Source organism: Bufo bufo, chromosome 2, assembly GCF_905171765.1.
Source record: "Bufo bufo chromosome 2, aBufBuf1.1, whole genome shotgun sequence".
NCBI classification, from domain to species: domain Eukaryota; kingdom Metazoa; phylum Chordata; class Amphibia; order Anura; family Bufonidae; genus Bufo; species Bufo bufo.
The window spans coordinates 738455520-738470581 of NC_053390.1; the positions used below are offsets into that span (position 1 = coordinate 738455520).

At 44.9% G+C, this 15062-nt stretch overlaps 1 protein-coding gene across 7 annotated transcripts in view; it reads left to right on the forward strand.

The window, feature by feature from the left end:
- APBB2 (amyloid beta precursor protein binding family B member 2) overlaps window positions 1–15062 on the forward strand; it is a 349600-nt gene that overhangs the window by 236329 nt on the left and 98209 nt on the right. For all 7 annotated transcript variants that reach the window (XM_040418935.1, XM_040418940.1, XM_040418941.1 and 4 more), the window contains 2 exons: window positions 6784–6930; window positions 13844–13971. In XM_040418935.1, the coding sequence (XP_040274869.1) occupies window positions 6784–6930; window positions 13844–13971 (275 nt within the window). The remainder of the gene's footprint in view (window positions 1–6783; window positions 6931–13843; window positions 13972–15062) is intronic.

Below are 15062 nucleotides of genomic sequence, written 5' to 3' on the forward strand. Positions count from 1 at the left end.
GTGAAGACACCCCACACGACTGTATGTATTTTGCGGTCCCCAAAACACGGATCCTCAAAAAAAAATGGATGAGATTCGTGCGACGTCCTTGTTGCATCCGTTATTTTTGCGGATCCACATTAACAATGCCTGTCCTTGTCCGCAAAATGGACAAGAATAGGACATTTTTTTTCAAGCCCCATTGAAGTGAATGGTTCCGCATACAGACCTGTAAGAAAAATGAACAGAAAAAATAATACGTTCATGTGCATGAGCCCTTACTGAGTAGTATATGGAGACCACACTGGTAACAGTTCTTTATACGGCCACCAGGGGGAGTTCAATGCCTTTGAATTTCTTGCCGAGTGACTTGCAGATCTCTGCGCAGTAGGCTCTGTCTAGTGTTGGAATGTCATTGTCATTCTATGACTGTATGAAGGGTGTATACCAATAACCGTATGTTGTCATTTCATATTATTAACCCCTTCCTCACTTCAGTCTTATGACATGAATTGTTGAATGAATGTTTACTGGCGTCTGGATCAGGTAGATTTTTGGTCTCAGGTGATGGTGTGGATATGTAGACACAGGCATAAGTGACATGTATGATCCCTGCACAGTGCACACCTGTAGTTTTAGGAGATATTATACATCTCACACTCTGCATAGGTCAGACTCTTAGCCACATACATGAACGTTCATATACTTTGATGCAGAAATCCATGACAGTGCCCAGGATATAACTTGTTGGGGGAATTGAAGAGGTTTTCCGGGATTTCAGTATTGATGATCTATCCACACTTCCCATTCACTTCACTGGGGGCAATGCTGCAGTTACCAGCTCTGTCCACTACACCATGGTCGGAGCTGGGTCCAACACCCGAGCTACTGCGGAACAGCTGATTGTCAGGGGTGTGGGGGGCGTCGGACCCCCCTTGATCAGACATTGTTGGCTAAGGCCTCATGCACACGACCGTTGTTGTGTTCCGTTCCGCAAAATGGGGTTCCGTTGTTCAGTGATCCGTTTCCGTTTTTGTTTCCGTGTGTCTTCCTTTATTTTTAGAGGACCACCAGACATGAAGGAAAGTAAAAAAAAAGTCTAAGTCAAGTTAGCCATGCAAATGATAGGAAAAAAACGGACGCGGATGACAATCTTGTGTGCCTCAGCTTTTTTTCACGGTCCCATTGACTTGAATGGGTCTGCGAACCGTTTTCCGTGAAAAAAATAGGACAGGTTATATTTTTTGGACGAACTGGAACCACGGATCACGGACGCGGATGACAAACGGTGCATTAGCCGAGTTTTAACGGACCCATTGAAAGTCAATGGGTCCGCAGTAAATCACGAAAAACGGAACAACGGACACGGAATAAAACAATAGTCGTGTGCATGAGGCCTAAAGGAAAGGCCATCAATATTCAAATTCTTGAATACTGAGTTATGCATGCCAATAGTGTGAAAATCATCCAAACAAGTGAAAGGGTTAATGTTATTTGAAAACAGACTAGTGATCAGAACTTTTCAGGACCCAAATGTTGATGTGATGTTTAGGTTAATGTAACCTGAACCAGTTACGCAATAGATAAAAGAAATACTTTTCTACTTTCCTGCACTTCCGTACAATCAGGGCTTCATTTGCAAGGTTTTCCAGTTATATCATTTTTGAGCATTTGTAGAACCCATTAAGAAGACCACTAGAGGGCAGTGTTGTAATGCGTACACTGCCTGCAATATTATAAAGGTCACGCTCTGGTATCAGGGTAATGGCCTCAATAATTACTCGTTATCCGTTTACTGTAACATACACAGTTTATTCTCCCAGTTCAGTAAGGATTTTATGACAGGTCTGTGTAGACATTTTTATAATAGACGTACCCAGATTTTTTTTTCTTTCTGAAGAGCTTTACACTGTTTAACCCCTGGTGTACTCAGTACAAGATCTGTAACGTGCAATCAGTGTATAGAAAAATCTTATGAACATAGGGTAATATCCAGCACCAAAGACATTCCATATATCTACAGCATCTAACCACACCATGGGCCCTGCTGGTCAGAGGTACAGTCAGCATGTTGTACAAGGCATATATCTGGTTTCATATTCGCACCACTGAATCTCTGCAGTCGGCCGATCCTCATGTCTATGCCGCACCCTCTCTTCTTCTGGGTGCAGTGATCCTAGCTGCGGTGCCGGCAGGTGAGCCTTGCATGGGCACACATTCTGTCATACTGACAAGCGGTCCTTCAGATGTGCTCTTCTCTTTCTTCTCTCAGCATCTTAAGTAGGTCAGCTGAGGTACTGGCAGGAGTTTGCAGTAGAGCCTTAGACACATTCAGATTGTACAAGTCTCTCAGTGTGAAGTCATACCCACTTTTTACCCCGATAGGGTGTGCTTACACTTTTTGCCAGAACCATTCAGGATTGAAAAAGTCAATCACCCTGTCAGAGGGGGTGATTGGCGGCGACTCCTTTTAAATAGGCAGATTTTTGGGATTTTTATGTTAAAGGGGTTATCCCATGACTAATGTAATAAATGAAAATCAGACATCATATAGTACCGTGTTTCCCCGAAAAAAAGACACTGTCTTATATTTATTTTTCCTCAAAAAAACACACTATGGCTTATTTTCAGGGGATGTCTTATGGCTTATTTATCAGGGATCCAGTGAGAACTGGGTCCAATCTGCACACTGATGCTGAGGAGACTTTTACTTTCACTTTCTCCCTCAGCTCGCTGTGTTCAGAATGACCGGGACCTGACAGGGGGAGCCGACCGTGTTGATGGGGCTGCCCGCAACTCTCCCGTCACCTACAGATGTGGGGCAGATGAGACAGCACCTACAGCGGCTGTCACGATGGGGTACAGTAGGTCAGACTTTTTATTTACAATTGGTCAGAAGACCATTAATGTCCCTTGATTGACACGTGTTACTGAATGTAAAACTTAAAATTTATTAGTTATTTTTATAAACAATTAGAACATCTTAATTTAAAATTATCAGCTCTGCCTGCCTTATGTATTAAACTGTCGCTCGGGGTCTGATTGTTAGGTGTATCCACTAGGGGGCACTTTCCCCTCTTGGCTATTGCGATCTCTGTTTGATTATCAACTGCATGAAGTTAGTGCACATTGTTGCTTTCACAGTGCACTAGTCCCTAGCGATTTTGTCCCCTCCTGTGGATTCACTCTTGTGGCTATATCAACCAGACCTAATTTGGCTAAGCATCCGCTGCTTAAAACCACCCTAATAACACTATCTGCTCCCCGACATGTTTCGCCAACAGCTTTGGCTCATACCCCTGAAGACGCCAAAGCTGTTGGCGAAACATGTCGGGGAGCAGATAGTGTTATTAGGGTGGTTTTAAGCAGCGGATGCTTAGCCAAATTAGGTCTGGTTGATATAGCCACAAGAGTGAATCCACAGGAGGGGACAAAATCGCTAGGGACTAGTGCACTGTGAAAGCAACAATGTGCACTAACTTCATGCAGTTGATAATCAAACAGAGATCGCAATAGCCAAGAGGGGAAAGTGCCCCCTAGTGGATACACCTAACAATCAGACCCCGAGCGACAGTTTAATACATAAGGCAGGCAGAGCTGATAATTTTAAATTAAGATGTTCTAATTGTTTATAAAAATAACTAATAAATGTTAAGTTTTACATTCAGTAACACGTGTCAATCAAGGGACATTAATGGTCTTCTGACCAATTGTAAATAAAAAGTATAGACAGTCCCAGCACGTGTTAGGGAGGTATATATAACTGCAGTAGGTCAGACAGCACCCACAGCGGCTGTCACGATGGGGTACAGTAGGTGAGACAGCACCTACAGTGGCTGTCACGATGGGGTACTGGGGTACAGTAGGTGAGACAGCACCTACAGCGGCTGTCAAGATGGGGTACAGTAGGTGAGACAGCACCTACAGCTGCTGTCAAGATGGGGTACAGTAGGTGAGACAGCACCTACAGCGGCTGTCAAGATGGGGTACAGTAGGTGAGACAGCACCTACAGTGGCTGTCACGATAGGGTACAGTAGGTGAGACAGCACCTACAGCGGCTCTCACGATGGGGTACAGTAGGTGAGACAGCACCCACAGCGGCTGTCACGATGCGGCAGATGAGAAGGGCTGCCCGCGTCTTCTTTACCGCTCTGCTCCAGTACATAGCCACGCCCATCACTATGGCTTATTTTCGGGGTATGTCTTATATTGAGCATATAAGCCGCAACCCTGCTACGGCTTATTTTATGGGTAGGTCTTATTTTCTGGGAAACACGGTACATGACAACCTCTTTCTAACAAAGCTAGAACCAGCCCTGCACCTCACATGGATCGAAAGATCTCCCCATCCATTGCTCTGCTAGATTTATATCAAGCAGACAGCTCAAGGGGAGTGTCTTTTCTGCTGCAGCTAAAGGGGCGTGTCCATGCTCTGCCTATCACAGCTCAGGAGGCAGCTGAAGGATAGAACTGAGCATGTGCGGCCATCTCAGTGAGCTGGACAAAGAAATAAGAAAAAAAACAGCAGCAGGTGGCGCTATACAGATAGATTTCATTGAATAACTCAGTGGCTACATTTTTAATTACATGCAATTACAAAAGTATTCAGATCCAGGTGTTTGTTTGAAAACTGTAGAATATTTTTTTAAGGGACAACCCCTTTAAATGGCTCATATCCAAATGGATTGATGGCTTTCTATTGTCATGCTTAGAAGTGTCGGTTCATTGATTTATTGCACCCGTGAAGGTGGAGTTTCAGGCTGGGATGTAGGTATATATATATCTACTCCTGTGTTCACACTAGCAGTTTATGAGTAAAGGTGGATTTAGACGGGCCAATGGAGCGGCCGATTGTCAGAAAGGAAGCGTTCCTTCCCAACAGTTGGCTGCTCGCTCAGTAAAGGAGACCTCTGCATTTTGATTGATAGGACCAAGCAGTGTAAACCTGATCATGCCTGGCCCTGACTAGCCTCCTAAAGTCAAAGAGGGCACGGCAGTTGCAGAGAGAGCAGAGCCTCTAGGTGTAATGGTAATGCCCCCGTTGCTCCTAGAGGCTCATTTGCATATATTAAAGCTTCATCTTTCTCAGTAATGCGGGCACATATGAACATGGGACCAACACAGATGCCTTCAGCTGCCAGGTGCACATGTAACAGGTCAGCCAGTGTCATAGGGACAAATCTGCTGACAGATGCCCTTTAAAGGAAATATTGGTGCCACAGACATTGGGCTAGATTTATCAAAACTGGTGTAATAGAAATCTGGCTTAGTTGCCCATAGCAACCAATCAGATTCCACCTTTCATTTTTCAGAGGTCCTTTTTGAAAATAAAAAGGTGGAATCTGATTGGTTGCTATGGGCGACTAAGACCGTTTTCCTTTACACCAGTTTAATAAATCTCCCTAGGGAGAATATATTAAGGTTTCTGTTCTGTATTAAAGTGTATGTGCAGTTTCATTTTTCATGCAGATGTACCATGTTTTCCCAAGAGTATACACACCGTACCTGCATTTTTAATTTTACAAGTTTCTTAAATTAGAAGTCTTGAAACCAACATACATGGCGTCAACCACCTACAGTATCTAATCCCGATGTCTGGAGAAGCTCCTAGACCTGCTGTATTCGCTTTATTCCATAGTAGCTGCTCTCCTGACATGTCTGTTTTAGTAAATACTCGTATTTTTCCATAACTGTTCTACAACATCTTCCCTTGTAGCTCTGTGTCGTGCCAGTCCTCTGTTATTCTTCCTGCAAGTGTATCAATAAATTGAAAACGAGGCGCTTCCGTTTTGCTTGTCAGTGAGGCATATCCCTACTGACTTACTGTCCAACAAGTGCTGGCCGTATAACGGTGTCGGCACACACTCTATTGACAAGGGGAATCGTGGCACCCAGTTGTCAAATTATTTACACATTTCCAGGAGTAGTAATAGAACAGCCACACAAAGCAGATTTCTAAAGAAGCCCTCTTTAAATAGTCATATATACTAATGAGGGTATGAACAGCCCACGTGCTGGAGGGGCATACTGTGCACCTGAGAAATAATTAGGCGATCATTTATTATTAGCTTTAGGCCACTTTGTGGCGTATTAAGGTCGCACCGTTGTTTTGCAACAAAATCTGTGCCCTTTTACCCCACTCGTGCCACTTTTCTAAAGTGGCAGGAAAAGGGGACGTGGGCGGGGAAGAGGGTGAACCAGTCAGCCCGTCTTATTCATCGTTTCCCACGCCTGTTTATGGCACAGAAAATGGCATTAAACTACGCCAGCAAGAGAGCTAGCGTAGTTTAAAGCATGTCGCACGGCCGGCAGAGAGGCCTGTGCAGAGAGATTAAGAGCGGCGATTTATAAATGTCATCCTTAGGCCTCATGCACACGGCCGTGCTGTTTTTTGCGGTCCGCGGATCCGCTAAAAACGGAAGCCGCCTGTGTTGCCTCCAGCAATTTGTGGAACGGGCGCCGGCAATATAAATGCCTATTCTTGTCCGCAAAGAGCGGACAAGAATAGGACGTGTTATATTTTTTTAACGGGGCCGCGGAACGGAGCCACGGATGCGGACAGCAGTCGGAGTGCTGTCCGCATCTTTTGCGGCCCCATTGAAGTGAATAGGTCCACGTCCGAGCCGCCAAAACGGCGGCTCAGATGCAGACCCAAACAACGGTCATGTGCACGAGGCCTTAGTCTCTTTTGAGGATGCCTACAGTTCTTTTCCCTAAAGTAGGACAAGAATTTTGTGTAACAGACCCTTTTGTTCACAGCTTTATTTACTGTATATTTGACGTGCTGCTTTCTTTACCCGCAGTGCTTTGCTGTGCGCTCTCTGGGCTGGGTAGAAATGGCAGAAGAAGACCTGGCTCCAGGGAAAAGTAGCGTTGCCGTGAATAACTGTATTAGACAACTGTCCTACAGCAAGAACGACATCAGAGACACAGTTGGCATTTGGGGAGAGGTAAGTTCTACTCTTCCACCTTCTAATTAAAAGCGTCCCATACCATCCCCACAATGAAGGGTCTTCACCATGTGCTGCCCTCCCCGGCGTAATGTGATCCCTCAGCCAGACTCTGACTACCGTCATGTGTCATGGTGAGTGATAGTAGCTGGGTATATGTGGAAAGAGGCCTCTGGTAAGTGGAGAAAAAGGCATTTTACATACATACAAGTGTATTACAAAGTATTTTCTAGTACACCTTAAATAAGCATCTCCCGAGCCTACCAGATGTGACGGAACTGCATCACCATCTAATGGGTATCGTGATGCCCTTTCTCCCTGATGGCAGATGTAGAGAAAAAGAAGGACTGGATAGGTTTCTTTCAGGGATTATTCCCCTATCCCCTTTGAGAACACGTGTGGGCGGGGGGTGTCAGAAGGAATAGACCACTAAGGCTACTTAGTCAATGGAGCACGGATCAGTTTTCTATTGTATCAGATTGTGTCAGAGAAAATGGATCCGTCCCCATTGACTTGCATTGTGGGTCATGACGGATCCATCTTGCTCCGCATTCCAAGGACGGTATGAGAACGGAACGGAAGGCATTTTGGTGCACTCCGTTCTGTTCAGTTACGTTTTGTCCCCATTGACAGTGAATGGGGAAAAAAATGAAGCGTTTTTGCCCGGTATTGAGACTCTATGACATATCTCAATACCGGAAAATATTAACACTAGTGTGAAAGTAGCCTTTCTTCTTCTGATGGATCAGAAGAATGGAAAGCTAAACGGTGATGTGAATGCACCCTAAAGTGTATGGCTATGCTTTATTACATTTTATCAGGGCCCCTGTTTGTAACCTACATAAGGAAGAGGGTACTAAAGTGCAAGACTTTACTCACGGGATCCTGGTGCTACAGGGTCATGTGAAATGCAGTCTGACAACTGGATTCCTACAGTGTCTGTTCTGCCAGCTAAGAGCTAGTCTTTCTATGCAAGTCTATAAGACCCTCGATGCGAGTCTGATGGACTTGCACAGAGAACTTTGCCTCCGGCTGGCACAGCGAACACAGTAGGAGTCCAGTCATCAGACTGCAGGTCACTTGACCCTGCAGCGACAGTAAAACATTTATATCTTTTTTTTTTTTTTTTTTTTTTTACTTTTGGAAAGTATAAGAACAGTAACCAATCCAAGCAACGGCTTGCAAGCCGCTATAACAAGAGCAAGGAAATAAATCAACTGAACAGGACACAAAGCCCTAGAGCAAATCCCAAAGTATACACTAAAAAAAACTGCAAGAAACTCTAAAATGAGTAGAAAAGAATAAAAAAGATTGACTATAGAAAAAAAAATTACGGAGGGGGGGGGGCGTTTGGTGTTTGCTAGGAAGAAAGGGGAGGGGGGAAAGAGTACCTTAACCCGTGTTTGGAGAAGAGAGAATTCTCAAACACAATCCAATGATGCCAAGATTTTAGGAACTCATCATGCCTCTCTCTGAGTGAGGTAGTGAGAGCCTCCATCCTTCTCATCTCCTGAATTTGGGATACATGCCCTCACAGCATTAACCAAATTAACCACAGAGCCGATAAGTGAAGAGTAAAGATTCAGCACCAACATTGCAGAGGTGTCACGACCGTAGGCAGGGACACGCACTCACACAGTGAGCCCTAACTTGAACCCAGCCCACTGACCCTGCCTACTTGCAGAACAAGTCCTAGGTGACAAGTCCACAACTGGTCGATGGTCCCTATACTGGTAAGTGCAGAGATACAATCCAAGTGCCCGCGGAAACCACAGCTACCTGTTCACACACAGGACCAGACAAACAAACGCCAAGGGAAGTCGTGACAGAAACAGTCAAACCAAGAGATCAATACCAACACAATAACAAAGTGGAAGGAGGAAGCAATAACAAGCCAAGGGTCAATACCGGACAGGAAGAAAGTACAGAATCGCTAAGCAGAGAGAGAGGTCTAGGTATAGCCAAAGTCAAGTCCAAAAACACCAGTTCAATTAACACACAGGCAGCAGAGCACAGCAAGGAAAACCTATAACTGGCAAAGATGATTGCCAGTAGCTGCCTTAAAGGGGTATTCCTATCTTAGACAATGGGGGCATCTATATCGAGAATGGAGCGGGGAGTGTTGTGGCTGGAGGACCCCAGATTTCCCGGGGTCCGTCCACCACCAAACACTAATCCCCGCCTCTCTGATGGAAGTGAATAGGATCGTGCTGCGCATGCGCGGCCCATGCTTCTATTCATTTCTATGGGGCAGACGGCAATAGCCAAGCCAGCGCTCGGCTATTTTCGGCAGCCCCATAGAAATGAATGGAGGGCGGCTGCACATGCGCAGTGCGCTCTCCTTCACTTTCGGGGCTCCGTTCTCGATATAGGTGCGGGTCCCTTTAAATAGGGAGCTAATCACCTGAACGCTGACATCACCGGGGGGCGTAGCGCAGGTGTGACATAATCAGGGGCGTGGCCAAAGCGGGCGGTCAAGAGGGGGTGTGGCCTACATGGCTTCGAGAGGTGCGTGGCCTAAACGCCATCGAGAGGGGCGTGGCCTAAACGCAGAGTCACCAAAGGGCTTGGCATGACAGCGCGTCAGGCACCACGCTGCAGTGTCCAAGTCTCAGACTGCAGCGCTGGAGCTCGGACAGGCAAGTTGGTGACAAGAGGACCTAAGGCTGATATACACAGTCCAGTTGTTGGACCGATTATCGGGAATGAACATTACTGATAACACTGGTTCCCGATAATAGACCCATGTAAATGTCCTGCCAATCACCTGACGAATAAGCAAAGCGCTTGTTCATCGGGCGACATGAACTTTGATGCAGCATATTAAATCATCTTTTCTGGGCAGCACATCGTGCAGTGTGTGAACAGTGATCTACTGCCCAGAAGCAGCGAGTCTGTGTTCATTGCTCGTCCTCATACAGTGGAGGTGATGTAAATGCAGCTTTTCCCTCCACTGACGAGCAGGCAGTTGTCAGGAAAGAATGATCCCTTTCCGATAATTGAAAATAATTTGACAATATAGGCGTTATGCGCCACATCTCAGAAGCCTATAAAGCTTCTGTTCCACTTTGCATCTCCACCACAGACTGAAGGCATCAATACATGGAGCTTTGAAGAGTACCCAATACAATCACGATAGGACCTCAAACCCCCCTCCTGGTATCTACTACCCATTGGCGATCCATGCGACAAGACGCTCTTTCTGTTGGTAGATCAGCAAAGTGCTAAACATATAGGATGGGCAGGGAGTGTTGGAAGGGCATACCTGCAGTCTGTAAATACTGGATAAGACATGGCAAGGAGTACATCGTGCTTTGCAAATACATAACAATGCTGTAAAATGTCTAAGTTACACAATTTACCAAGCGGACAGAGGAGTGGGATTAGAGCGCGAAATAAGAGCTATTTTATCTGTAAATAAAGCGTCCAATAAAGTCGTGCACTTCAGAACCCTCTCTCTTAGGCCCCATTCACACGACTATATGGGCGCCATGTTGTGGACCGCACCCCGCCGTTCTGCAAAACACGGGCACCGACCGTGTGAACTCCGCATCGCGGTGCAGACCCATTGGCGTAAATGGGTCCGTGATCCGTAGGATACGGCGAAAGATAGGACATGTCCTGTCTTTTGCAATTGCGGAGGCACAGAAGCCCACGGAAGGGTTTCTGTGTGTTTCCATGTGCTTCCGTGACCGTGCCTCCGCACTGCAAAAGACAAGTCCTATCTTTCGCTGTATATTGCAGATCGCAGACCCATTCAAGTCAATGAGTCCGCACCGCTATGCAGTGGACCCGCAGTTTGAAGTCTGCAACACGGGCACAATCATTCATTCACAATCATTTATGCAGGTAGCTGTAATTTACTGCTCCTATCTCTCATTCTGGGCTGTGGTCACATGACCAAGTCCATGCAGCTCTTCTTATTTCCTGTGATGTTATGTCCATGGGTGGGGCAGTGATAGGGGATTGTCTACTATGTAACTAGTGGGTGGGAGAAGCTATGAACTAGCTGTTAGGGGGCTGGAGGTGTGGCAGAGAAAGGAGAAGTGCATCATGGGTTTGGTTGGATACAGCAACAGGAAGTGGAACGCATGGGGAAGATGTACATGAGGTAAACAACTACATGAGCATATCTGTTATAAAACATAGTAATCCCGGAAAACCCCTTTAAAGTAAAATGTGTCCTAGTAAGAGGTCTGTACATTATACGACTACCTTACAAAACATAAAGGGGTTTTCTGACTGGTCTGCATCCATAGTATCCAGAAGGAGTAGTGCTTGGGTAGATGTAGAAGATATAGGGAGATTTCTCTCCTCAGCATTATATAAGGTAGACACATTGTCATGAAATATTAACGATAGGCTACGGGCTGCTATCTCCATGTAGCTCGCTACTGAGATGTACTTCAAAGAGATGCAACTAATGTTTGGCTGTAAAGCACACATCTAGGTCACGTAATAAATTATACTACTACTGTAACATCATTAAAGTAAAAATGTGACGTTAAACTATTTATGGATAATGTACCGCTAATTGTGGACTCAATACAACCATTATGGTGGGTTCACATCACGTTTTATACCTCCATTTGACGTATACGTTACAAAAAAAGGATACAAAAACGAGGCACGTTACAAAAAAAAGGGTTCTTGTACCCTGCACAGTCCGGTAAAAAAAGTATACGTTTTGTATGGCATCTGTCTGAGGCATCCGTATAAATTTTTTGTATCCAATAAAAGGATGGGAACGTGATGTGAACCCACCCATAGTCCCTATGTAGTAAAATGACCAGCATGAAAAGGCAACCTATAAAATTAGTCACTAAAAATCTGACTACAGACAACATTGCTATTGAAACAGACTGGTCGCTAATTACTTCATTTTTAAAGAGGGCCTGTCACCTCTCCTGTTTTGTTACTACTGTCATCTGTCTTTATGACTCTGTGCTGTTCCTCTATTATTCCACTGGCATCATTGATTGGGTAGTGTCGGACTGTACAATGACACACCCCACAAAATGGTTACACCCATTTGGCCTTTATTGCTCGCTGCTGGCCATTCACTCATGAACTTCTATTAGGCTGGTTTCACACGGGCGTTGTGGAAAAAGATGTGGGTGCGTTGCGGGAACATGCGCGAGTGCAAAACATTGTAATGCGTTTTGCACGTGCGTGAGAAAAATGTTCACAGAAGTTCGGGTTTTGGTTAGGTGTTGTGTAGATTGTATTATTTTCCCCTATAACATGGTTATAAGGGAAAATAATAGCATTCTGAATACAGAATGGATAGTACAATAGGGCTTGAGGGGTTAAAAAATAAATAATTTAACTCGCCTTAATCCACTTGTTCGCGCAGCCCGGCTTCTCTTCTGTCTTCTTCTTTAAGGACTAGGACCTTTGATGACGTCACTGCGCTCATCACATGGTCCAGCACATGATCTTTTACCATGGTGATGGATCATGTGACGGACCATATGATGACCGGAGTGATGTCACCACAAGTCCTTTTCCTGTGCACAGCAAAGATGAAGACAGAAGAGAAGCCGGGCTGCGCGAACAAAGGGATTAAGATGAGTTAAATTATTATAATTTTTTTAACCCCTCCAGCCCCAGTGTACTATGCATTCTGTATTAAAGAATGCTATTATTTTCCCTTATAACCATGTTATAAGGGAAAATAATAATAATGATCGGGTCTCCATCCTGATCGTCTTCTAGCAACCGTGCGTGAAAATCGCACCGCATCCGCACTTGCTTGCGGATGCTTGCGATTTTCGTGCAGCCCCATTCACTTCTATGGGGCCTGCGTTTCGTGGAAAACGCACAATATAGAGCATGCTGCGATTTTCACGCAACGCACAAGTGATGCGTGAAAATCACCGCTCATTTGCACAGCCCCATTAAAGTAAATGGGTCCGGATTCAGTGCGGGTGCAATGCTTTCACCTCACGCATTGCACCCGGGCGGAAATCTCGCCCGTGTGAAAGGTGCCTTAGGAATAATAGAGGAGCAGCACAATATAGCTGCACCAGCATTCTTAATACATTGAAAATGTGAGTATTTACTAAAACAGACATGTCAAGAGGGTGACAGATCCTTTTAAAATCAGGAGACCACCTTCATTATCCACTGCACCTGGTCACAAAACATCCCCCTGTTCACTAACTGATCTTTCCAGTGGCCGGGGGTCAATGAGATGGAGAATTGCATCTAAAAACTTAGCTCAGTACTGAATTAGGTTGAAATGGGGGCAGACAGTGAGCAAGGCTTACTTCACTTATATCTTTCTCTTAAAGGGCTTGTCCCACAAAAAATATTTTACACTTCAAACCAGCACCTGGATCTGAATACTTTTGTAATTGCATGTAATTAAAAATTTAGTATAGCTACTGAGTTATTCAATAAAATGTATCTGTATAGCGCCACCTGCTGTTTGTTTTGTTTCTTATTTCTTTGACCTGCTCACTGAGAAGGCTGCACATGCTCAGTTTCATCCTTCAGCTGCCTCCTGAGCTGTGATAGGCAGAGCATGGACACGCCCCCTGAGCTGCAGCAGAAAAGACACTCCCCTTGAGCCGTCAGCTTGATAGAAATCTAGCAGAGCTAAGAATGGGGAGATCTCTGGATCCATGTGAGGTACAGGGCTGGTTCTAGATATGTTAGAAACAGACTGTCATGTACTATATATTGTCTGATTTTCATTTTATACATTAGTCATGGGATAACCCCTTTAAATGACAGGTTTTGGTGAGGTCCTCTTATTTCATTTCTATGTGACAGATGATATACTGTAATGACATACATGAGATTTGCAGTAGGGCCCTGGTCAATATAGTGCTTTTTCACCACATGTCTTTACTAGTTTGTAGTCTTTTAATCACCACTGACTTTATTGTTCTCTTCACTTTTCCAGGGTAAAGATATGTATCTTATTTTAGAGAATGACATGCTAAATCTGGTAGATCTTATGGACCGCACCCTCCTCCATTCACAGCCCATTGTAAGCATCCGAGTGTGGGGAGTAGGCCGGGACAACGGACGGTGAGTGCAGCAGCTTGTAGTTTGTGTATTGTGTGTGAGGATATTGTCGGAGGATGTGTGTGCGCGCGTGTGTCTGGTGCTTTCAGCTGCACTGTTTTCCTAAACCCGTCATCCAATTACATTAAAATACTAGAGTACCGCACTGTATTGCACAGAGGCGCTACCAGGCAGACAATCATTGCAGACACTTCAGTAATGTGGCGTCTGATTTAAGCGGTAGTCGGGGATTTTACTAGAGAAATGACCACATATTTGTACTTCCTGTCGCATTGTAAGTTAAATGTGCTTTTAAGAAGAAGAAATGACCCAAGAAAGACCTCATACGCTGAGAATATTGTAATCTGAGGTCATTGTAACCTCAGGAACTTGTATGGTGGAGACTTCAACCTATCCTGGTACTCTTCTTTACCTTGAAGATTCTTGTGTCAAACCCTGAACCTAATAAAGTCTGATCTTTTCAAATGTAAGATTAATAGCCGAGACCTGGTGAATTTCTAGTCCTCCAAGACAAGTGAAAGTCTCTAGACCCTTCTGTAGTCTTGTTCCTCTTGCTTAGACTAGATGGTCTATGGATGGGCCAGATTTATGACAGCGGCTGATGTTGGATAATAGATTTGCTGGTTCTTTAGACAATGTTGCCTAACTTATTGTCTGAGACCACCTATTGGTTGGATTACTTTGTGGACATTGGTGGAATTTTGTTGCACATTGGCACATCTTAAGCCATGCCCAGAAGTCATGCCGCTTTCCTGCAAATTTTTAGCCTCTTGTAGCGAGAGGCAGAAAAGGTGTCTAGTATAGTACATTTGGTATACAGCATATGTGGCTTTTTTGCGGACCATGGGCGGATTGGCCATAGACCTTACAGGGAAATTTGCTGGTGGGCCGATGTACAAGGGGCCGTCTGAGCCCTCCTCACGGCCGGCAATGGAAGTTTTTGAGGATGTATTTTTTGCTGCTGGCAGCTGTGGTATTTGGCTCTGTTGGGGGAATATAATGTGCGACAATATGGTATTGCTGGCCCTGCCTTCCATCAGTTTGGAGGAAAATGGGGCCACTTTTAGTAGTTTTTCCAGGGCCATTTTAAGTTC